Source organism: Bombus pyrosoma, linkage group LG11, assembly GCF_014825855.1.
Source record: "Bombus pyrosoma isolate SC7728 linkage group LG11, ASM1482585v1, whole genome shotgun sequence".
NCBI classification, from domain to species: domain Eukaryota; kingdom Metazoa; phylum Arthropoda; class Insecta; order Hymenoptera; family Apidae; genus Bombus; species Bombus pyrosoma.
In genome coordinates, this window is record NC_057780.1 from 3,792,109 (window position 1) to 3,816,787 (window position 24,679).

The following is a 24,679-nucleotide window of genomic DNA, read 5'->3' on the forward strand; positions in this document are numbered from 1 at the left end:
GATTTCGCAACGATCGTCTCGCTTCATTCTTTAGACTATAGAAGAAACTCGATAGGATTATCAAAGACAAAATATAACACCTTTTGTAAATATATTAGACGTATTGTACGAAATTACATTATATTGGTAATCTTTGAAGTAATTCTGAAAATATATATCGAAAAAGCTTATGGAGAAGAGGAAAGATAAAGAAAGCTGGCATGTAGAACACGCGTATTAAAAGAAGAAAGTTGGTCGATGAAAAGGAACCTCGCCGCTGTAAGTACCACATAATGATTGGAAAATGGAAAAAGTAGGAATTGTCGGTGAAACGAGACGAATTGTCGCAGTATTCTGTAGTTTATCGACGTATAAATTCACCGATCAAATATCAAATATTATTGAAATAAAAATGGGCGAAGAAATAAACGGTGTGTAACGGATCAGTAAGTAACCGACTTTCTTTACTTCCTGCCATGTTTTATGAGTTTTATTCTACATACTGATTCTACTATAACTGTGTTTTTTTGCGAGAAAAATCGCTCTGCATGAACTGTATGCACAAGCATGCTCGCGAAAGGGTCTCCTCGTTGAACTAATTAGTGATTCATCGAAAGCGGAATAAGAAGTTGCTGGTTTCTGCAACTATCCGCTTTATTACTTCGATGGAATGTGTATCACTCATACGTTGTCTGCTAGTTATTAAGTAGTTACGTATACCATAAAAAGACAGGCGATTGAACTCTTGCAAAAATGTATTAATTTCGATTATTCTGAACTTATAACGTATATTTCTATCTAAAGGACCAATTTCCAATTTTTTATCGAATCTTACGGATTTAAAACGATGAATTTTTGGATTAAGTATATGGGTCAAGTTTGGCTTCCTTTCTCGCGTTCTCTTCGGTACAAGCGTTATTGGTCGCTAGTTCTTGCGTGCAACGAACGAATACAAAGACTTTTATTAACAGAAACGAAAGTATTTTTCACAGGATTCCTAGAGATTCAGATTGACGTAAGGAAAATCTAATACAGTATGTAACAGTTAAGAGTTAACATAACATTTCTTATAACATCTTTCCAGCTGATTAATGACAATCTCCTATATCTTCTTCAAAGTTGAAATGAAATCTCTCAACGAACGACAAAATACGATTTTATCGTACACGGCCCAAGTGGAAACGATCGTCGCAGGATTATAAATGTTGGCCGATCAATAAAGATCGTATTCACACTCGATTCATTGCACCAAACAGAAACACTATTCTTTCTGCATTCTGAGTTCGGCCGTCATCGAGATATCGCCTGACATATGTTACGAAACTCTCGAAGAATCACGGAAAATCGGTTGTCGTGTCACAAGTCGTTAGCCAAGTGTACCTTACCTGGTACCGTTTCCTCGAGATCTAATTATCGGTTTTGCCAAAAGAGGCAACTGCTATTAAGTGGCGAAATAGGGCAGAATAAAGAAAAGAAGGTAGGTGGAACGTCGGAGGCGGAGTAGAACGAGATCTGGCTCGTGCTCCTCGCGATCGTTCGTGGCGCGTTTCAATCTCACACGGACAACGCGAAGGCGGAGGCGTATCTTTGTTCGTGGAGGTCTGGGCTTTCTGGTTCCTGGACACTGAAAGTGAAAGGGAACGAACCGTGAAAGATAACATAGCAAGGACGTCCACTGCAACTCGCCGTGTCGGTTGCTGCCCTCGAGGCACGTCACGGATTCGTTCGTTCCTCGGTTTCACCCCCTCGACGCCGCTCACCAGGCCACCACGTATCTTCTGTTCACCGACTCGACGTTCTTTTCTACCTCACCCTCCTTTGTTCCCTGGCTTGTTTCCCGCGGTTCTTGATTCAGGGATGTCGATCGATGTTCGATCAACAACTCGATCGGTTGTTATTTAAGTTCAAAGGAAAGTTACATATGTTAAAGGAGATTCATTTTGTTCTGATCAGACAAGGATTTGAAATTATAATGGCAATACGATGATCGATAATTGTCGATCGGGTTTTCAAAGTTTTTTGTAAGTTGCTACGGTGCTTTCGTCTGTCTTCAACATTACCTGAGCTCCTTTTTATGCTGGTTTTATTCCATTCTGGCTCTCGTGGAAGGTCATTTTTGTGGCTTCGACGAGGCCTCTACTCGCTATGGAATTTTGAATATTTCGTGCTCTATTCAGAATAATTAAACGATTCAGGTTTTATATTGTTCGCGATAGAGAATGAAATGTTAAAGTTCAAAAAGTGTCATTAAAAATATGATCTTTTTCTTTTTTTGTTAATACTATCTTACTCTATAATTCTACAGTGGTGAGGATAAAGTAGCCAGTAACAAAGTATTAAGAAAGAAAATATTAAGTACGAAATTTAATATACTTGAATCTAATTGATTAGTATATAACTGCTTTCATAAATACAACGGTGTGCTAAATCTTCTTGTAGTCTCTAAATTACAGTAGAATGAATGTAATCTTCGAAACATTTATCAAACATAGAAACAATAAATAATTAGTCACGCAAATTCCCTTTTGCTACTAGAAATCTCAAATTTCCTAGTTAACTAACACCGATGATCAATCATGCTTATTACTAACAACGTAATCATGTAATATATAAATAATAGGGACTCGTTGCGTCCAATCCCGAAGAATCGTTTCTAATTTATCATTTGACTAACAATCCACCGTTTAACCGATGCTCGTCTTTCTAACCGTCTTCTTCTACTTTCTTGCCTAAGTAATCTCAGCAGTAACCGCTGATCGTTGATTAATCTTCATCGCGAATGAAACAATTACGCCTCGGTTAATACTGAATTCGCGTGCTTGAATAACTGAATCGTTACACAACGAATAAAATAGAACGATTCTACGTCCTCTATAGAAAATAGAAATTACTCTACAGAAAATAGAGCTTCAGTCTGAAGATTTCCACTGAAGCTTCATCCACCAGAAGTTCAATATCGAAGGCAAGAATTCCTCGAGGATATCAGATATTTTTCTATTAATATATTGTATACTAAAATTACATCTTTTAATAATTCGACATTCTCAAACATTCTCAACGAAAATTCTATTTCGTAGGTATTTATTTTTAAAAATTATTATAGAGTTTTTAAATAGAAAGAATCTTTGTTCGGCAATAAACCAAGATACAGGAGATTTTGTATAACATTGATATCACGTTGTCGTTCTAACTACTAACTGCTATAATACGTCATTATTCGAGAAGCCCAAAAATTTGACACGAATCATCTTTGTTACGTACAGCTCCCTCAATTTTGAGCGCAACAATTTTAGACAAAGAATCTGTCAAAAATACGAAGCAAGTCGGACGTTAAAAATAAAAGCTTCGAAATACCCAGTCGAATTTAACAGCTTCCTTATGTTCGCAAAATGTGCCTTCGATTCGATATCGAAGCATCGTGAAAGAAATCGCGTTTGAACCAGCGAGACGTTGGTACCATTAAGAGTCTCGCGGGAAACATGAAAAAATACGATGGAATGTCTGCGTGAAGCTTATCAGGCTTCGTATATAGTCTATTCTTCTTGTATTTTATTCCGATCATAAGTTATGCTCGTATGCATAAACGTCAAGCGAGCACAACCATAGAAACATCGTGAGGTTATGCACGGTTATAGCGCGTGTCTCTACTCCCTAGGCTACCACTTTTCGTCGTCTTAAGGCCGTTGTCCTATGAGTCATTGTCCACCATGGAATTGTTCGCCTTCCCCTCGATGCTTTAACCCTTGTCGCGGTCCAGCCAACCTCGCTTGGCTCTCGCGACCACTTGTCCCTGCATTTAACGAGGAATTCAACAAACGTGTATACCGTATACCTACGATTACTTTTATATGCGCGAACTTTCCGTTTTCTCGACTGTTAACTTCGAATGCTATCCGGTCACGGTATTTCCTTTTTTGGATCGTACATATGTGCGTTACGTAGAAGGGAACGTTATGGAAGCGTACAAGGTGTACGGATATGATTGCGGTAGTAGTGGTAAATGGAAGTTGAGTTAATATGATCTTTAACAGGTACTAGAATTACCATCAAAATTGGCAATTTGTGATTTTTGTTTAATTTATTTTATCACTTAGCTTGTCTATTTTTTAGTTTTAAGTCATATTTAGTTTTATTTCGTAGAAGTTTCACAGATTTATAAGACTATATTGTTAGAGATTTAAATATTTTGGTACAAAATGTTTGATCAAAAGCTTGTTCGTCTCCTTGTAGATATTAAGGACGAGTAAGCGTTTTTGAAGTTAAAATTTTTAATGAACACACCGAAACTTTGTAGAAATATGCAAATTGCGATCTCCCTTGGAAATGAAAAAAGTACAAAATCAAACGTACCACTTTCTACCGATTACATACCGCGTCGATGAAAAAATTCTAAATGTCGGACGCTACTATTTTCAGCGATTTCTCCAAAAACGTTCACTTAACTGTTTCGTTTTGCTGTTAACACGAACGTCCTAGTTTCCATTCTTATCCCATGCCAACGTCGATATAACAACTTAATATTATACATTTTACTTCTCTGCTCCAATTCTTCTTTTGCTAGAACATCTAATAATTTCTCTAATAGTTTCTCTTTCATAATCGACTAGACGTGATCGTTTGTAGACAAAAGTTTGATTAAGTGTAAAACTTTCTTCACTGGACGCCGTACATTTTCAGTCGATTAAATCGCGCATACTAACACGAGTCACTCGATTATTCGACAGAAGGAGATAACGGTAACGCTTCCTTGTAGCCGTGACACCGATGACAGAGATTCAAATGTCGCGCTACATCTACCGATCGAATCGACTGCGTGGAACGTGGTTCAATACGCGTGACAGACTACAGGACGTTTCATAAAATTGAACAAAACCATTTGAGTTACTGTTATAAAATATATAAAAACATACATAATATGAATACGTATTTCTTGAATAATTTTGATTTAAATAATAAAAGCGTACAATAAAAGATCTATGAATTAAATCCGGTAATCATGGTGGCTAACATATCGATCCTCGTGTTGCAACCGAATGACAAAAGTAAATTTTAATGGCTTATACCGAAGAAGTTATTGATTCAACAGAAATTTTATTGCTACCATAAAACACATTTCGATCACCATTCCCATTCTAGCGATTAGACCTGATAACAATGATTCGACTATTCTTTTCGTTTAATTAATACCTGCAGGAGAAACACTATTTCCCAAAGACGTTGATAATTTAAGCAAAAATTTGATGAAAGCTATCGCTATATTTTAAAATAATTTATAAAATAAATATATATATATATATTCATTTTTAATAAATTTCCCATATGTTCCTCCATACTTTTTTACTACTTCTACGCTATAATTGCGCTTCATTTTCAACTACAACTTCTATCTAGATGCCACCATATGGTTGAAGGAGAAGTATCTTAAACAATAAACACTTAAAAACTGATCTCCATAAATTACTTACATATAACAACAATTACCTTAAAAACTAAGATTTCCTTAATAAATTGTCCCTTAATGACTATCTCTAAAAACAGGATAATCCTAAAACAAATCGCTTTAAAGTTCATCTTGTCTAAAAACAACCTAAAAGAACTGACACGCGGATTCATTTTTCAGCAAACGAACGGATCCCGCAAATTTTACCCTTCTCGTTTCGCAGAATAACGAAAAGGAGACGAAGGGAAACGATCGATGACTCGAATCGAGGAGGAATTTACGAAAACGGTATCGCGTGCGAATGAATCATGGGATTAAGAAAAGGGAGACACTTTCGCAGAAGAACGCGAGCCTAGGGAGAAAGGAATGACCTTGCAATGGAGGATATTTCGAATCGATTACACGGATAGAACACGTACAAAGACGCGAGCGACGATTAACCGGTTCCCCTCGCTGTGAATTCTTTGTGAATCAACAGTTTTCCCGCGTATCCGGTAATCCGCTTCCTCTTTTATATCCTAGTGTCGCCGATGGGTTACTGTGTCTCTAGGCGCAACGCGTGATTCCCACGCGACGCGTGTGATTCACTTGACTTTGTCATCTTCGATCGCTTTCTTAATGCCACACGCGAGCTCTTCGAAAGTTTGCCGCAGGAAAAACTCAACGCGGGAGAAATATTACATCGTGTCTGAGTGAATCTGCCGAGGTCGTAGCGTGTTCTTGATGGATGGTGTGGAATTTGGACGACTGGATTACAGAGAAACGTAGAAAGTATAGATACGTAGGCAAATTCGAACTTTTATGAAGATTGTTAAGGCAACGGAGCTTAAGCGAAGATTTGTTTCGCTCAGTAAAAATTATAATGATTACTACGCTGTGGATATTGCACGTTTCTGATAAATGGTGGGATTTACAATCGCGGGAGAATGAAAAATGCGCCACTTAGTAGTGGGCTTCGATGCCCGGGAAGTAGAGAGAAAGGTGATGATTAGACTGCGAATGTTTGTGCGTAAAAATACAAATTTTTATCAACGTTAATAAGGAAATAGAGCATGAACGAGTTTGTTTCGTTCTCTAAATGTTAGAACGATTATTTTAACGACGAACCACGATACATTGTATGTATAAATTATACGAGCACAACTAGAGAAATGAATCCTAAATAGGGATTTGTCTCACTGAATATTCTAAGAGCAATCGTATACCTTTCGTACCGCTAAACTGTTTCATATGTCAGACTGGACGTAAATGCCTCCATAAATGTATTTTGCCTCGTACTGCAAGTACATACATACTTCAGAATGAGAACATTCTCAAAGTTGCACATTGTTGTAACTTTATTGTTTCTTTGCTTTTTAAGTACATATCGTTTCGTTTATGAATTGATAGAAGGGTAAAATGTAAAATGATAGAAGGGTTGTGCGTTTAAATAGTAGGTATATATGCATATAATTGATTAATTAAACTAATATTTGAATGTTGTATTAATGACAGATTAATATATGTCGGAGGGAAGTCTTCCATAATATTCATAATGTAATATCTTTTGGATGGACATAATTTTGTAACTTGTAAATCGTTATGTAATTAGACAAAATTTCAACATTTTGAAAATAATAATTTAAGCATCTTACGTTCGTCTGTCTTTGACATTAACAGCGTCGCAACAATTTCGAAACTCGCTATGAGAAGATAGTCAGATGAGTGAATATTAATTCGATGCAACGCCAGTAACAGCGTAATCTATTATTGGATTGCACGTCAAATACTATGTATGTACTTAGTTGTTTAATCGTGAGAAAGGATCTTCTCTTCACCTATATGTATCGTATCGTATCTATATAAATGCATTTCTTTATATGTATTATTAAAATATAATTTAAATACATATCGTAGGTTAATATAATGTTAAGTAAATAAAAGTGTAAGATTTGGAATTGCTTTCTTATGATAAAATAACGTGTAAAATTGTGTTATAAATTATTGTAAGATAGCGAAATAAATATATTTTATCAATGCACTTTTGTACTAATACACCTGTAAATGTATATTACGATCAAATATTTGATATTTATCTAAATTAGATTTCTCTGTTCAATTACTACGGATTATTTCTACTTATTTGAACTAGTTTATTTTCTTGGAATAACGAAAAAGAAAAATAAGATTCTTGAACGAGTGACAGAAAGATAATAATGTTCCCTGATATATGATATTACAGTGAATGTTTGATCCAAGCAACCTTCAAAGTCACATCGTATCGATCGATATGGCGTGAATATTGAAATCTTTCTTTAAAAATATTATCGATACGCACGTGTAAAAGAATCGTATTTCGTTCGAATAATTCGATGTAATTCGATATAATTTGAAGAAAATAGTTACCTTGATAGCGCAGGAACTAATAAACCTCAATGACGAGGGGCAATCCGATTCTAAGATATAAGTCACACTGAAATCTACTATGTATGTAACAATAATTTCTTAATCTCGATAACGTTGCATTATTATCATTTTCTTTGTCGTATTTTATCTTCCGTTACAACGACATTCAAGGAATTGTAACGTAAACCTTGTGACAAGAATTAAAAATTAAAATATGCTGGGCTATCGATAATATTAACCAGTATTTGTACGTGTATTTATTAAATTACTTCCTGTCATTAATTTATTTCTATCATACCTGTAATATCATATCTTTTCGAATCTATTAATTGCAACAGATTTTATCTAGAACGATGAAAATTGAAATAGATTCTACAATTGCACTTTATTGCAAACTGCATTATCTTTATCGATTATCGTTCTTTCAATCTTTAATCCGGTCTGTTTGCGCAATTTCAGTTGCCACATCTACTGGACATGTAAGAGATAATAAAACCGATAACGATCATCATAATGCTATTTACACATATATGGGTCAATGTCTGTATTGATCGACCTTCGAAAGGTATTAAAAGGAAAATCATTTTTATTACAAGTAAGAATTAAACCCGTCTATCGCGAACATATCGATAACAATCGCATGATTTTTTCCCCTTTGACAGATCCCATTTCTAATCGATGACTGTAGTAAAAAAACAGTTGTGTACCGATTTACGATTTAGAGGCTTCAAAGTTCAGAACATCGTGGCTTATTGTTCCTCGATGATTCAGGAGAGATAATAGCGAATTTTATTACAAAGGAAAACTTTTTCATCGGAAGATAAGACGTTTTTCTAAATTCGAGGAACTGAATCATTTTTCATCACGCGATTCAGAAATGTTATTACTTGGAATATCTGCTAAGTCTACAGGTGTTGGAATAATTTTTATTTAACTTCTTAAAAACACGTAATGGGTGAAAATTGTACAAGGATGATACTAAAGCGCTATTATCGAGTTAGTAAGAATTCAGTTTATTAAACAGATTCATTAAACAGTATCTGTTTAAAAAATATTATTTGGCTATAAGAGGAAGAGGTTACAGTTGACCGTAGTTTTTCGCTTCAGTCAGAAATCTACGGATTGACAGACCTTACAAATGAATCGTTTAGTAGCAGTACAATGGTATATTGATAAAGTACAACCATCGAGTAATAAACAAAGAAAATAAAAATTTCAAGATGTGGATATAGAGATATGCCATTTCTAAATTCTACAGTATTGTAGAAAACAAATGTAATTCTTTGTAACTAAAAAATAACTTACGGACGGATTAAAATTAACCTGTGGCACGAATTTATGGATTACCTTGATACTTTCGTTGATTTACTTCTCATATCATTTTTTGTTGTTTCAATCTATCTTTAAAGTACATATTTACAATCAAAGATTCACCTGTTCAAACGACACATTACAACTCGTTAATTGAACATTGTACAAGCATGTAAAGAGTACTCTCAGGTTCTCGATGTAAAAATTTAGATATTACATAGATATTAGATTGATAAAAACATATCATTACAGGATATGTCATCCATTATTTGATCGACCATTTTATAGAACATCCTAAGATACAAAGAGGCGTATCAAGATAAAGTAGCCTCTCAAATTATTTAATAATTACTCGAATCTTGATTAATGTCGATTATAATAGCGTCTTGATCCAATATCAACGTATTATCAGACTTCGTTGATATTCATCTTATAAATTTGACGCTTAATCGATATGCGAGTTTAGTACAGAAAATCCTACGTAACGACAAACTTTGGAAACGCTTTACTTCGTAAATAAATTAAAAATAAGTTGAAGCGAATTGGAAACAGAAAAAGATCGGAAAGAAATTAGCAAATTAGAAACTGTTGTTTGATACAAATAATTTGCAAAGAAGTATGTATTCCTATTTAAACCATTCTATCAACGGAAACTCGAAGGGAACCACTTTCTTGCCAATTATGCAACATGCAATCGAAAACATATAACATCGATCACGCAACGCACCGCGATTAAAGAGTCGAACAAGAAGCGCACCATACTTTCTAGACGATCTCCTCGATCCTCGACAAATTAGTATCTCGAAACGAAGAAAAAAAGGAGAATAATCAACGAAAGTAAAAACAGTAGGAAAGAGAGAGAAAGAGACGGCATCGGCAACACGTCAGACCGTCCTATAAATATCTAATTTCCACCTCACGCCCTCGTCGCTCTTTTGCAATACCGTTATACGTTAGCGTGTTGTCTTGCAAAATGATCAATGAAATCTCAATCGCTAGTACTGATATGGAAATCACGCATTCTCATAATTAGACAGCGGAACCGTACGCGACGACCGACACGAATAACTTGTTCCCTTATTTTCCCAAATTTAATAATTACTAAAATTATTATTAAATTATATTTATCAATTTAGAAACTTGTACATTAAATTGTACCATTTATAGAAATAGTACAATTCAAATTGCTGCTTAGTTATAAATAGATTATGAATATTTATACAAATTAATACCTTGCTAAGTACAATCGAGAAAATGGAATTTAAACAAAGATTTTCCCCAATTACCCAATACTGTACATATAACATTCTATGTTATGTATATTTGCGTATCCTATGTATTTTGTGTACTATGACACTTTTAAATTTCCCATAAGTGACAGAAAAATTCGCGTACTTAATAAAATTACGATATTTCGCAGAATATTTTTCGTTCTGCCTCGATGATCCGAAACTTTACCGTGTTTTCTAATGCGATGACAAACGAGACGCGCGACACTTGTCATATTTATCACAATTTCGTGACAGGTGACTAGGAACTGCTACCAGTTGCCTAATTACAATGAAAAGATCGATTGTCTGCTAAAATTTAAGTCTCATTTCTCTGCTGAAATTGAAATTTGATTTGATTCGATTGAAACTTGAAATTCCGACAAGCCGCAAACTTGCAAATCAGGTGTTACGTGCTAAATGATTAGTGGAGAAACCACGTATTTCCTAAGAAGGAATTTTTGTTATCCAGAAATAAACTCTCCTATCATTTTTCTATGAAGATCTACGCTACTAGAATTTGAAAACTCTTAAATGACATTTGCATATCTAAAGTTAAACTCACATGTAATAAAGAATAGAATTTAATCTGACAGAATTTAACGGCAGGGGTAAATAACGGCAGAGGTTCGTAACAAATATTCTACGAATAATTATAACACAATAATTAACAAACAAACAGAATTACAAATCTGTTACCACGAAGCTAATGTTAAACGTTAAATACAACTGATATAATAATAAATAAATCCATAATTCATATTATGTATATTTTATAGAAAATCATTATTCTGCATCTCTTTAGTAAAGACAACGATTAATTAATGCCATCAGACCAGCGGATTGATGGAAGAAGCAAAAGAGTTATAAAACTATGTAGAACTGTAAATAGATAGTATTATAGAAATGGAAGAAAAGGTGAAAGAGAATTTAGATATATAGATGTAATAGATGAACCATACATCTTCCGTAAAGGGACTTTAAACAAACCAAACGTAATTTGATGTAACCTGACGAAATCGATGTAAGTCGAGACACTGCAGATAACAAGTATTTCCATAATTCATCCGGTTCGTCAGGGTTCATCGCCTTCTACCAACGACCATAAAGAGTCAAACGCATTGTCAAGCGGTTCAGTAATCCCGTGATTCCAAGTAAAACAGCTGTCATCGGTTGGCAAGACGGTCGGAAGCAATCGGATCATTCACGAAATTACGAAACCTCATAGCTTCGATGTACAATAGAAAGTCAACAGTCGCGCCAGAGAAACGTTCCTCAGAAGGAAAGAAACGGGTCACGTACTCTGGCCGCGGGACCACGATTTCGAACCGATTGGAATTCGCCTGGTCCCGCGCGTCCAATGGAAGCAGAACGCAACCGCATACGCGATGCAACAAAACTAAATACGACGATAAAAATAAAAATAATAATATTCGCGCATCGAAGATCACGTTGTACCGCGCGATTCGTCTCGAGAACACGGCAATACCGCACTTTCTCCGCGTCGCATCGTCGATGAAAACACAAGCACAGAAAACCACGTACCTGCTAGACGAAAGTGAAACCTCCTCTTGCAGTCGAAACAGAAACCGATCAGACCGATTCGTCCAACGGGATCAGCGGAACAAAGCCGTCAGCCGATCGTCAACGATGCTTTTGACAGGCTCTTTAACTTCCTGGCGAACAACAAAATCCCTCGTTTCCTCTTGATCCTACAAAAACACTATTTCTACGAAGGAAATACACCATTCACCATCCAGAAGACATGTCGACTGTTGGGTCGATCACCGATCACCGGCCACGGAACCACGAGATTTTCGTGTGCATCCGCGCAGATTGAGAGAACGGTTGTCCGTTGAACACGATCGTTCGAAGGCGGTCGACGACCAAGGATCTTCGTAATCGCCCAGGTGAAAGCCGTTTAGGTGAGCGGCGAGCGAGCGACTGGCTTAGCCACGATCTACCAGAGGTACCAGAAGCGATTCAGAATCCCCCCTTGCTTGCCTCTCTTCGCTATAACTTTCACGGCATACACGAGGCTAGAGAGCGAGTCTCTCTTTCTCTCTTTCCTTCCTCTCACGATTTTTCAAAGCCTTCTCTCCGTCGCCCCTTCTTCGTCTCGCAAATCCCAGACCCGCTGCCCCTTCGACGATTTTTTATGTCAAACCCGGTTGACCGATGCTTGGAGACACGTGTAACAACGGTCAATCTATCGCTTGGAATTCAGGCTCATTGCGAAATTCCATGATACCAAGAAATATATCGAAGATACCGAAGAACCGGAAGAGAATCCTCGACAATGAGGATTTCTTTCCGAGTACGAAGCTTCCTTACGATAACTTCTTGCTGATTACAATGTTTTTAAATTTTTGCTAATTACGATCGGAAGTTATGACGCTTGGTGATTCGATTCAGGATTCGATAGTTCATCAGGACGGTACTTTTGCTTCTCACCTTGGCTCGGTTGTTCTATAAAGAGTTAGAAACACACGGTGTCGAGGTTCGTGTCATGAGAACGTTCTTGCGAAATTGCGACTATGACGTTCGAGAATCGCGTTCATATAGAATATCGAAATGACTGAAACGGTTCGAATAGCCGATTAAATTGCTCTATCAACGTCCTTGGGCTTACGTCACTCACTATCGTCGCCTGAAGATGTTATCGTTATCAGATATTTGATCGATCTCTGATACCTTTATCCGTTCTAGTATGCTCGAATTGATTAATTTAGTTCCAACTAACGATAGAAAATTTCTAATTTATGTTAACAAAAAAAGATAGAAATTAAAAAATGTGGCTCCTCCGAAGAATAATTTGATAAGGAAATGCCCTGTAGACCGTTTGAGATACGTCGCTTTTACAATGAACTTTTCTTTAACGGTTCCATCCAACGTTTAGCAATAATCTCGATGAATTTGCATATTGCGATATCAGTTACGGCCGCGTAATTAATTGTGCGTGCAACGAACGCGTCCGCTTAAATTGCACTCGACCCGAACTAAACACCTTCGCTGTTTCCGAGCGTTGCATTTATCTAGAAGGTCGTATTTGGACATCTTGCGAAGATTCGCGGATATCCGTTCTGTCTGAATAGATGGCTTGATCGAAGATATTTAAGAAAACGATATAATATAATCAGCGAATAGTCTTCCCTGACTTGGAACTTTTAATTTTAAATATTAATTATGTATATTGCCTGTTTGTTTGTTTTCTTTAAATTATACGAAGATGTCATAAGTATAGTGTTGAGCACAAGATTGATTACAATGATGAGAACCGAGGATACTGTTTACCGTGGAAAGGCGCGCTTCATTCACTTGCAGCTCTCATTAACGACTTTTTAATAACTCTTCGTGTTTATTTATCGTAGACGTAAAATTATTTCCCTTTCAGTTGGAGTAAATTCAACGAACTTTACAGATACTAAAAGAATGGAAAGATGAATATACAGGAAAATGCTTCTTCGTATTTACATTTCTAATTGTTACACACATCTTAAACAATTAATCGCAAGATGGAAGGGATACGAGAGAATTTAAACGTGAACTGAATACTTCCGTGACGCGACGCACGTTCTACGAGGCATCGATGTCTCCAACATTTTGGAAAAGATCACCGTATGCGATTCTGATAAACGTTAAATTCTAATTTTGTTCCCAAAAAAGAATCTTTCGTACTAATTCTATAAATATAATAACGCTTTTAATATTACCAAAACACTGCCAAATTCGAATACACAAACGTGCACCGAATAAATTATCGAGAGATAGTCTGAATTTCATATGAAACGATATGTGCATAAATATAAATACCTAATAGAGAAGAAATATGATAATTAGCATAGATTTCGCTATTTTAAAATTAGCTAGAAATTTCGCTAATAAAGCTAAAATTTCCTACTTAGATAAAGAAATAAACAAATGATTAGTTGATTTAAAAAGTACATGTACAACGTATGTTATATTATAAATTATATTGTAAATTATCGCAGCAAAGATCCCAAAAATCGTAGTTCTCCGATATGGAGTTGCTGTGATATCCTCCGTGCAACTGCAGCTTCATTATGTCAACATCTACCAACAGATGGCAGAACGTTATCGATCTGACGGTAGTTCAGTGAGTAAGTAGACGATGAAATGTTTTGTTTCGTTATCTATCACTGCCTCTTACTTCCAATCTTTTTAAAATCATATCTTTTTATTTAACACGTTGACTGCCATGAGGGTCACCGGTGACCGGCACTCGATCTGGCTATAGCGCCGTGGGGGCCACCGGTGACCGGCGACGCAGCAAATATTAAAAGTACATGGCATGATTGTTTGAAGAAAGGACAATCGTGATAATTGTCGTAGGGGTCACCGGTGGCCCTTGCCATGAAAAAGCATGATTTTATAGCTCATTTTATTTGCTGCAAATAATATTTCAACATAATATGCATCGCATAATGAAAAGTTCACGTCGGCGCCTTGGGCAAACCATGGAAAATTCGTCTGGCAATCAACGTGTTAATGTCATTACGCCATCCTATTTTCTCGGTATCTATCATAGCTACTTTCGAATTTTGAACATTTCTTCCATTTCAATTGAATTAATTTCAATTTACTTTTTCTAGTATTGAAAGTTACTATCGATAATCGTCTGTTAGTATCTTTGGTCAATGTAAAATATTATTAATTCAGTTTCGTTGTTATCAACGTATCTTCGATATTACGCGTCTCATCAATTTAATTTTTCCCAGAATAAAGATTCTCGAATCGCTTTGGAAATTTGAAAGATAAAACTGCCGACGATATGGATCAAAATTTTAAAGGAACGTCTAATCATTTAAATCAAATGCGAACAAATTTTCTAATTTCGTACGTAAATACTTGTTTCACAACGCTCGATAAAGCATGAGACGATGTAAAAATAAAAAGAAAGAGAAATATGTTTCAATTACTAAAAGTTCTAATGAAGAATATATATTTGAGTTTATAACAGCCAGTGATCTTTCCTGTCCTTTAGCTCAAAATGAAACTCCCAACATTTTATTTGTCACGACTAAGAAGAAAGGAAATGGAACTCGAAAGGAAACTCAGGTATCTACCGTAAACTATACAAACACTATAATATCAGTATATTGTAAACGAAAGTATCGTAGGGAAGATACGAGAAGATCGAAGGAGTGATAAAGAGAATGGAAAATACGATGCGATAACTTAGGCATTGGCTTTGACCATTTCTTTCATGAGTCAATGATGATTTATTCTTAAAATAAATCGTGCTACATGAAAACATCGGAAACTTATACACGAATTTGCTTGATACTTATTCCTAAGGATACGATAACTGCAACCACCGTGTGCTTTTATTACAGGGAGAACAGATATAAAGGCCATTATTCCTATTGTTAGCCTGTTATCTTCTCTATGCGAGTCGAGTAGGAGAGGCGACGAAAGGGCAAACTGGACTAACGTCTTCATGATATGGTACATTACGAGTAGGAAAAATTTCTAATTTCTAATATAAAATATAATATAATATCAAAGAAAAAAGAATAAATATTCTTTCTCTTTTTATAATTAAACTGAGAAATTTAGAAACACGAATAAATTTTAAGAAAATTTGGTATATCTTTATACGATCGACGTCAATACCAATTTTTGTTACGGTGGTTAAATCGGTTTCGAGATGAAACTGGTTAGGAAACGTAGTCGCCAAGGAGTTCGTTCGATCTACGAGGTTCTTGACACCCTAACATTTAATAGACTGTGTAATTTGTATAAATAATCGTTCCTGTACGATGTGGATAACAAATATGATTTTACGTATCAGTAAAATGATTGGTCCAACGATACGTATAATTCTTTTGTTTTTCGAGTAAATCTTTTGTTGCTATTAATAAGTCAAATTATCGATAGAAGCAATTTCGCTAATCACGGTGATTTGCTTGCTTTTTTGCTTTCGTCGTTTAATATAAATATTCGCCGTCTTGCATATAAATGCAAAGAGAATTTCGTTATAAACTTCCAAGTTTCATGGCTACGTATAGTAAAGTGGTTTAATGATTGGAAGCATACAAGTTTCTGTATCAAATCTTAAGCTAATTAATGCTTGCAAATTAAAGATTTCTTGTTACGTGTATTAAATTCCGTAAATAATAGTAAAATAAGACTGACACCGTAAGTGAAATTATATAATTTGACCTTATTTCCATATTTTGAAATTAAAATACGTAGACGCATATCAAAACACAACATTCAATATGATAAAAGTGACCCTAACGCGAGATTGTATATGATATTTATAAACACTCACAGGCTTATCGTATGATCTTTAGCCTAACCCAAAACTGTGCTAAATCTATTAATCAATCTTATCAAAAATTCTACCAAATACAATTCGTTCTGGATAATTACAAAATGAAATTTGTTTACAGTCGTAATTAATAATTGACGTTATTCGTCAATAATTCTGCAATTATACACTCTGTTTGTTCGCTAGCTTAAATCGCATAAATAAGTTGCTGCAATTATATCGAATTACTAATAACACGGAGTTAAATACTTTATTTTAGACAATTTTCATTCTTCTTAGAAAACCAGTTTAAAGATTTCTCTTTACGGTAACAAGAATAATTTATTTGATTCTTAACGTTTCTCGAGTTTCGTAGAAGAACTACTTTCCCCTCATAAAATATAAACGCGAAACAGTAAGACGAATTTATTCTTCGGTATAAAGTCAAAGCAATGATTACTTCCAATTAGATTAACTTTAACGTTTAACATTTACAATAAAAAAAACGTAGATTATGGAATCTAGGATAGAGATGCAAAATGTAGAGTACAGAACATAAGATCTAGAAAGAAAGAATTGAAATAAAAATTGAAAAAGATCTTATTCTATCAAGAACGCAGCTAATTCTTGTTATTTCGTTCCTAGAAACAAACTTGCGAAAACAAGTACCGAGTCGTGAAACTATCCTAAGAAACAATAAAGTTTCTCGGGTATGCACAACGTGCAACGAATTCCGAATATTTTTCGGCCTGTAATTTACGCTGCATATTCTCCGTATCTTTTGGTTCGGCGTTGTTTCGCGCTGTGAACGCGACAGATTCAGTAAACGTCCAGGCAAGCCGCAAACCGCTATTGCAATTACTTAATCAGAAGAGACGAGGACATACAAACGAGTGACGAGTGCGCGTGTACTCGACGAAGAATGAAAGGACGATATCGTCGCCTAGACGAAAGAAACGTGGGTGATTCTACTGCCGCGCGATCAGCTGAAAAATTCGATAATCGTTAATACGGTCGCCCGTATACTTGTACGTTCTAAATGCTTGTGCTCTTCCCGATCCGGCCGATGAATCAGTAGCGGTTTGCGCCTCGTATAGTGTAAACGCTTCCCTAACTTCTAACGTCGTTCAGTCGATTCGTTCTCGAGCCTTTTCGGTCGTGAAAATCGGCTAAGTCGGTTATCGGTTAAAGAGACCAAATTGAATGAATTCGAATTATCGCAGTGCTCGAACCGATTTTAAATCGTCGACGTTTTCGAAACGATTTCTTTTTCTATCGTCGGCATCTCGAAATCGATCTGTTTTTTAAATATCATCGCCGTTGAAGTGGCCATTAGATAAATTAGTTCTTCGAATCGTCGTATACGTTTTTGAATCAACTCGTCTTCGAAGCTCTACGAACAATAAATTAATTCACAACATCAAGTAAAATACTACTTCCTTCGGATCGAGTGCCTACGATTTCAGTAATATTCACTTGGTTGGTCCACAGGTTTGTCACGATTTAGTGATATCTGTACGGATCTCGGGATACTTGGCGCAGATTATTCCAATATTTCCGGGGTGAATTGCCGACCGCATGGTATTTTTGTGAAACCTGACCGGTATCGAGGTCCTTCGAGGTTCATTGAATATAAAATAATGAATCGTTGAATCGCAGATAAAGGAAAACGAATAACGAACTATGATGGAACGCGTTAGCAGTGAGAATACCAGTGAGAATACCAGTGAGAATTCCAGTGAGAATACCAGTAAGACGCAGGAGGGTCCGAGGACACAAAGTACGTGTTGAATTGATTTTATAGCGATATTGACATTGTTATCTTTAAAGAGGAGATTGTACTCGATACAGATACGTAATTCCCGAAATTTTCTTTATATTTTCTTTTTATTACTTTATTGCAGACATGGAGTCCACCAAATTCAAACAATGCGGAGTGCGTGATATAATTATCAATGAAGTGCAAGGACAAATGCAGGTGTGAAAAATCAAACTGTAATTTATAATAATTCGCGTATAGTATAATCGATTTATATTAATTCGTCTGAATGTTGTATTTTTAATGGAATCCAATAAAATTCGAGAACAGATGGTAACGCCAGATGTTCGTTCCTTGCTAATTCACAAACTCGTTTAACTTTAATAGAGGAATCTAATAAATATAATTAATTCTTTGTATAAGTAATTGATCAAACACATACACGATCGATCTAATTAATTTTTGGAACTGTTGTAAAATACAGGAAATTGTAAATTTGCATATGTTCATTACCACTGATTCGTTTGATTCGATTAAGTGAAATTAATTAATAATGAAAGCGTACAATTGCATGATTACTATAAAAGCACTAAAAGATAAATTGGAAACGTTAATATACAGGCGAATTGATCGATTACTAGAGGCTATGGGCTCGTTAAAAGTTAATATTGACTTTATAAAATAAACTTGTTAAAGGCGGTAATAAAATATAATTATCTTCTTTTCTACAGGAAATTAGGCAAGACATTTTGGAGATCATTAACAGCCAAATGAACGACATGATATCGGAAATAATGAGCAGATTCAATTCAACGGAGTTGAAAGATCTAACGGAGTCCGAGAAATACTCTAACAGAACGTAATTGCATAATCGCACTTAAACCTTAATATTACACTCTTCTATGCTCACATTACTTTCCACTTACACTATTGCATTCGCTGCTGATTTTATACATATATACTACTTTTCCTTATGCTTCAAATCCATCCTTCGGGAGCAATTATTCGATATCAATTATTTTTTACATCGACAAATTATTTTACTCGTGCGAATTCATCGCAAGTTAATTAAATCGATTGCTTCGCCGTATTTAATCAAAATTAAGAAAAGATCGAATATTTTTTCGAAAAAGAATTCTTCAACGTAAAAAAAAAGGAATTTAACCTGTTGAAGTCAAAAGATTCATTTCGTATTTGTTTCTTTAGATTCGAAACGAAAATTTCAATTCTACATTTCGTTTAAATCGCATCCAAAATTATTTATTTGTCCATGGTTCATACGAGTACAACACTATGGTAGCCGATTGACAATGGCAAAGGAAGGAAAACAATTTTTCTCTTGGAAGATATAGGTGGCAACTTTCGAATAAATAATTCACGCCAACGTTTAACTGTGAAACAAAGAACTGACCACGCGCTCAACCGCTTTGACCCGATTCGATAAACTTTAGTGTATTCTATTGTTTGTACACAACATATGTATATGTACAACGTTCAAAAACTAATAACAATAGTAAAATTATAAAGAACAATATTGCGGTCAGAAAGCTAAAAACAAGGCTACATTATATTAGAGAGAAGAAAGAAAAGAATTGTAAACTGTGTTTGTAAAGATTAATAAGCAAAGAAACCAAGACATGAACGATAAAATAACATTCCTTCGTGCTATCATAATTTTGTATACGTGCTATGAAAACATGATAAAAGTATAAAGCAAGATACATTGAACTTAAGTACAAATGTACTTGCATATCCAAAGCTGTTTTCGCGAATTAGATAATTTCGCAATTTCAGTCCATTTCTTCTCTTTCTTTTCTCATGATCCACATTAAGAAAAAAGATTTAATTTATCAATTGATATTTTTGTCGCTAGTAATTGAACGTTAAATCTAATTTGTTAAATACTGATCGTTTCATTGTCATTTTACTATAGGAAGCCAACAAAGGAGAACACGTTACCTACCAAACAGTTTCTTCAAAGAAATTCTCTATTGACCGACCTGTACGAGATTAAACATATTCGTACCCTTTATAATGCCATCGTAGCAATGTTGATAATTCTCTTAATACACACCGCTGTGTACGATATCCGTCACATAGGCTCGTAAGTACACGCGTACTCCTTGCACTCATTTATCTTAATATTTCTCTACCAAAAAGAATCAACACTCGAAGAAAATATTTACTCGAACCGATCATTATGTAAAATCGAGCTCGATGTAAACAGTAAAGATCGTCGTATTGGAAGTAATAGAAAGGGAAATCTTCAAATTGAAATTAATTGATTCTGTTAGAGTCTTTGAATTTTTGTGTCTCAATTTCACTTTTCTTTCGATGAGGCAAAAAATACGTTGACGTTTTAGATAAAATTTTGCCATAAGATTGAAATAAGAAGTGAGACGCATCGAATTATCTTTCGTATTTTCTTCAACTTTAAACAATTTCTTAGCAACGATAGAAAAATCAGATGATAAGTGACCCAAGAAGCATAACAGAGCTAGCTACGACGAAGTATCTTAATAAAATAAAATTTAAGATAAAGTACAGAGAATAATAAGATAGAAAAGTACTATGGAATATAATACATGCAAAAATCTTCGTCCACATAATTTATTCTTTCAGGCCTAACCTCGGCATCGACACAGTGCGAGCTGGTTTTGCCAAATTTCCAATAGTATTGCTCATTTGGACCCTTATGAAGTTATCGGTTCTAGGAGTATATCCCACTTTCTGTTGTTGGGCCACTCATCGCCTCAAATACGAGCCAAATTGTAAGTTAATTTCGATTCAATTATCTTCAGATTTTAATAAACTTCGAGCTACTGATGCTTAGAATTTCTTTTTTTGCAGCTTTTGCCAAAAAAGTTTGGGATTACACATGGCTGGCAGGCATCATCCTATATCTGACTTCCTTATTTATACTTCCTACCAAAGCTTTACTCGACAACGATTTGCCCTTTGCATCTAGCATGATCATTCTTATGGAACAAGTAAGTATATTTTACAGCAATTGTCACTGACTAATCAAATCATGCGAGGTTAAATCGTTTTTTCGAAATCTTATTTAATTACAAATGAATAATTTCTATCGGCAGTGGAAAGAAAATGTCATGTAATTATTTACTAACATTTGCCGAATTAATTTTTTTGTAAAATTTATATAAGGAATATATTCCTATACATATAATTTCTGGAGAAAAATCTTTTTACAATTGAGAATCGAGAATAGGTATTTGTAATGTAAATTAATGCTCGTTAAATTATATCGTAAAATTGCAAAATAAAAATATACCTTCTTATGCATTTCATAGGTCCGGCTAGTCATGAAGATTCATGCATTCATAAGAACCATAGCACCAAAATTTTTGTCCTTTAAACCTCATTCAGATACACCAACACCACAGCCACCTGATTTTTCCAAGTATCTCTATTTCTTGTTCGCGCCAACTCTCATTTACCAAGACAGATATCCTAGGTAAGTTGAAAACTTAGGATTATACTTAAATTCAATGATTATCGTTGTTATACGTGAGCTGAAATTTAACGTTCACCCAAAATATCTAGAATATTCTCTTTTCTTTTTATAAGAACAAAATTTACGTATATTGAATCAAAATATTCCTTAAATTTATCATCCTGACGTGTCAAAATCGAGATTCAAGAAACGACACGAGGAAATATTACGCCTTAAGATATGAGAAAGCTTTTCAAAATGTATTATTATGTCTTTAAAAATGATTATTTGTGTCGCAGAATGATCTTTTCCAGTTTAAATGCCTCTCGAGATAGTATACGCGATAGATCTGTAAGTACTAAAATATTAAACTGCAAATCGAATTATCAAGATTTCAAGCACTTGATAATTATTCTATCGAAAGAACAATCGGTATTTTGATTCTTTTTATCCCTCTACAAGAGATAAAAATTGCAAATATCGAAGGATATGATCAAAGATTTGGATACGCTCGAAAATAAACTTTTCTACAAATATTTCAATCTTAGATTTTGTACTTTGTTAAGAAATAGAAGAATCGTGCGAGAAACAAATTTTGAATATCAAAAATACACACTCCGATCTTAAATTTCAATCTCATGTATAAATAAGACTAGTACGTATAGAGGAAGATCGACGTATTATTTGAAATAAACATTTACATGTAACATATGAAATATTCCACTGTTTAGGTTGAAGCGCATTCGATGGAACGTCGTTCTGTCCAATTTCGTCGAAGTAATAACGATCATCATTTTCGTTGCGCTTCTCTACGAGCGATTGTTGTATCCAAACTATCGGGATTTTGGGAAACATCCAGTCGAGATGGGAAAAGTGATGCTGAATATTCTCAGCTCGATGCTGCCTGGCATTTTAATGTTCGTCTGCGGTTTTTATCTTCTCCTGCATTGTTGGATGAACGCTACCGCTGAACTGTTACGATTCGCTGACAAAATGTTTTATAAAGTAAGTTTCTAAACATCTTCAATGTCACGTTCAATGAAAGATTATCTCAGCGCATGACACATACATCCTGGAAACCAACAAACAGTCAGCAAAAAAAAAAGAAAAATACCATCACAGCCTCCAAATTCCACTCACAAAACCACATAATATACTTTAAATGCTTCTGGCATCTCGAATTTCCTAACAGCCTACCTGAGTCATCGAGATCGTTGCATCAAATCTATCGTGTTCATGTGGATGCTTCGTCATCGTTTTTTCCAATCTATCTACTCCTTCCGATCTATCGCAACTTTCTTATGAGACGTTCATCGATTCATGGATTCTCTCTTTATAGATTATTTATACACGCATAGCACAATGACAAAATACCAGTAAATTTATGTTATACCATTTCAATTGCAGGATTGGTGGAACTCGATCTGCTTCAGCACCTATTATCGAACCTGGAACATCGTGGTACACGACTGGTTATACACTTACATTTACAAGGACATGTACGAGATCCTGACTCCAGGAAACAGGACTATATCTACTTGTGCGGTCTTCGCTATCTCGGCGATCATTCACGAATACATCCTCAGCTTCACCATCCATTTCTTTTATCCAGTTATGCTGATTCTTTTCGGTGTTATTGGCCTCACGGTCGTGTTTGTATTAAAGACTGCTGGAAACGTCTTCCTATGGTTCAGCTTGAGCGTAGGTAATGGAGTAATGGTTAGCTTATACTGCATGGAGTATTTCGCCAGGATCAATTGTCCTCCGGTTCGAGACGATATCTGGGACGTTTTCATCCCCAGAAGTTGGACGTGTATTTTTAAGTGAGGGATAGCGAATATTTTAAGTTTTATTCGAATAGACACTTTGAATATGTTGTGAACGTGTTTGTGTAAGGATTTTTGCCAGTGGTTATTGAATTCTAGATATATTTGAAGAACGGTATAACCGAAGCTGTATAAATTAGTATAGATAAATCGTGAATTATCTGAAGCAGAAGAAATTAAACACAAAGCACTGCGTAAAGCTATAATACATATATATGTACGATGTGCAATTTATGTTTCATGAGTTGTATGTTATGAATTATAAAATACCATCTCTTTAATTTTAAAGAGATGACTCAGGAATAAAAGCCATGAATTGTAACTAAGAAAGAAATCATAATCTTTTAATTAGAAAAAGAAAAATGATAATGTTTGTATGCTAGGTATCAATGTGTAAATGAATCATGTAATACTCCCATCCATAAGCTTTCGAGCATTTATACGTTTGCGGATTTCGCATAGATTTCAATTTCTTTTACGGATTTATTGCGATATCCTAAGATCTTGATGTTGATGAAATTATCGAGATGATAAAAGAAAGTTTCACATAAGTTTCTCTTCCGTCTGTTTCTTCACGATGCGATCTATTTGATATGTTTATTTCTTGTGAAATTTGGTATTTCTATATCTTCAGATATCTTTAGATGGTATCAACCATTTTATATTAATTTATTAATTAATTTTGAATAGAATTTAGTTGTTAATAAATATTATTTATACTATCTAAGAATATCGTGATTACAGTAACATGATTATAGTAACATGACCGATTCGTTAAATTGACCTTTGTAAAATGTTTATGCGAAATCTGCAAACACGTAATACTTATGGATTTTATTATAAGTCCAAATAGTTATGGAGGGAGGTGTATACGTATATGTATGAAACAATGAAATAAACGACTATTATTTGTTTTCTCATGTTATATTTACTCTTCTCTCCTTCCCCTTTCCTCTTTTTTTTTTCTTTAGTAACTTCTG

The 24,679-nt window shown here is 34.9% G+C and overlaps 2 protein-coding genes across 10 annotated transcripts in view; one reads left to right on the plus strand and one right to left on the minus strand.

Moving 5' to 3' along the window:
- LOC122572528 (chitin synthase chs-2) overlaps positions 1–21,838 on the minus strand; it is a 43,264-nt gene extending 21,426 nt beyond the window's left edge. Inside the window, exons 1-2 of one of the 7 annotated variants that reach the window (XM_043737576.1) lie at positions 12,137–12,914; positions 11,929–12,059 (exon numbers count right to left, since the gene is read on the minus strand). Coding sequence is in view for 4 of the 7 variants with exons in the window: in XM_043737574.1 (XP_043593509.1) it covers positions 21,712–21,728 (17 nt within the window). In the remaining 3 variants the exon portion in view is untranslated. Of the gene's footprint in view, positions 1–7,804; positions 7,846–11,928; positions 12,915–21,711 lie in introns of those variants that run through there. The other 6 variants (XM_043737574.1, XM_043737573.1, XM_043737579.1 and 3 more) reach the window with 6 other exon arrangements.
- LOC122572532 (sterol O-acyltransferase 1) lies at positions 17,500–24,615 on the plus strand. Of its 3 annotated transcripts, none has more exons than XM_043737593.1 (10): positions 17,500–17,618; positions 18,152–18,440; positions 18,565–18,638; positions 19,151–19,278; positions 20,353–20,523; positions 21,042–21,190; positions 21,270–21,409; positions 21,731–21,894; positions 22,605–22,878; positions 23,281–24,615. In XM_043737593.1, the coding sequence occupies exons 2-10, from the start codon at positions 18,344–18,346 to the stop codon at positions 23,698–23,700; spliced, it is 1,617 nt and encodes a 538-aa protein (XP_043593528.1). In that variant the 5' UTR covers positions 17,500–17,618; positions 18,152–18,343; the 3' UTR covers positions 23,701–24,615. The 3 variants fall into 3 exon arrangements, with proteins under 3 accessions (XP_043593528.1, XP_043593527.1, XP_043593526.1); XM_043737592.1 differs by lacking the exon at positions 17,500–17,618 and adding an exon at positions 17,672–17,688; XM_043737591.1 differs by lacking the exon at positions 17,500–17,618 and adding an exon at positions 17,714–18,084.
- Positions 24,616–24,679: the final 64 nt, after the last annotated feature.

Bases quoted from the DNA above. Each gene is read 5' to 3' on its own strand.
- LOC122572532 (XM_043737593.1), top strand. From the start codon at position 18,344: ATGATGGAACGCGTTAGCAGTGAGAATACCAGTGAGAATACCAGTGAG. The intron at 20,524-21,041 runs GTAAGTACACGC...TTATTCTTTCAG, and splicing joins GATATCCGTCACATAGGCTC to GCCTAACCTCGGCATCGACA. The intron at 21,895-22,604 runs GTAAGTTGAAAA...TCCACTGTTTAG, and splicing joins TACCAAGACAGATATCCTAG to GTTGAAGCGCATTCGATGGA.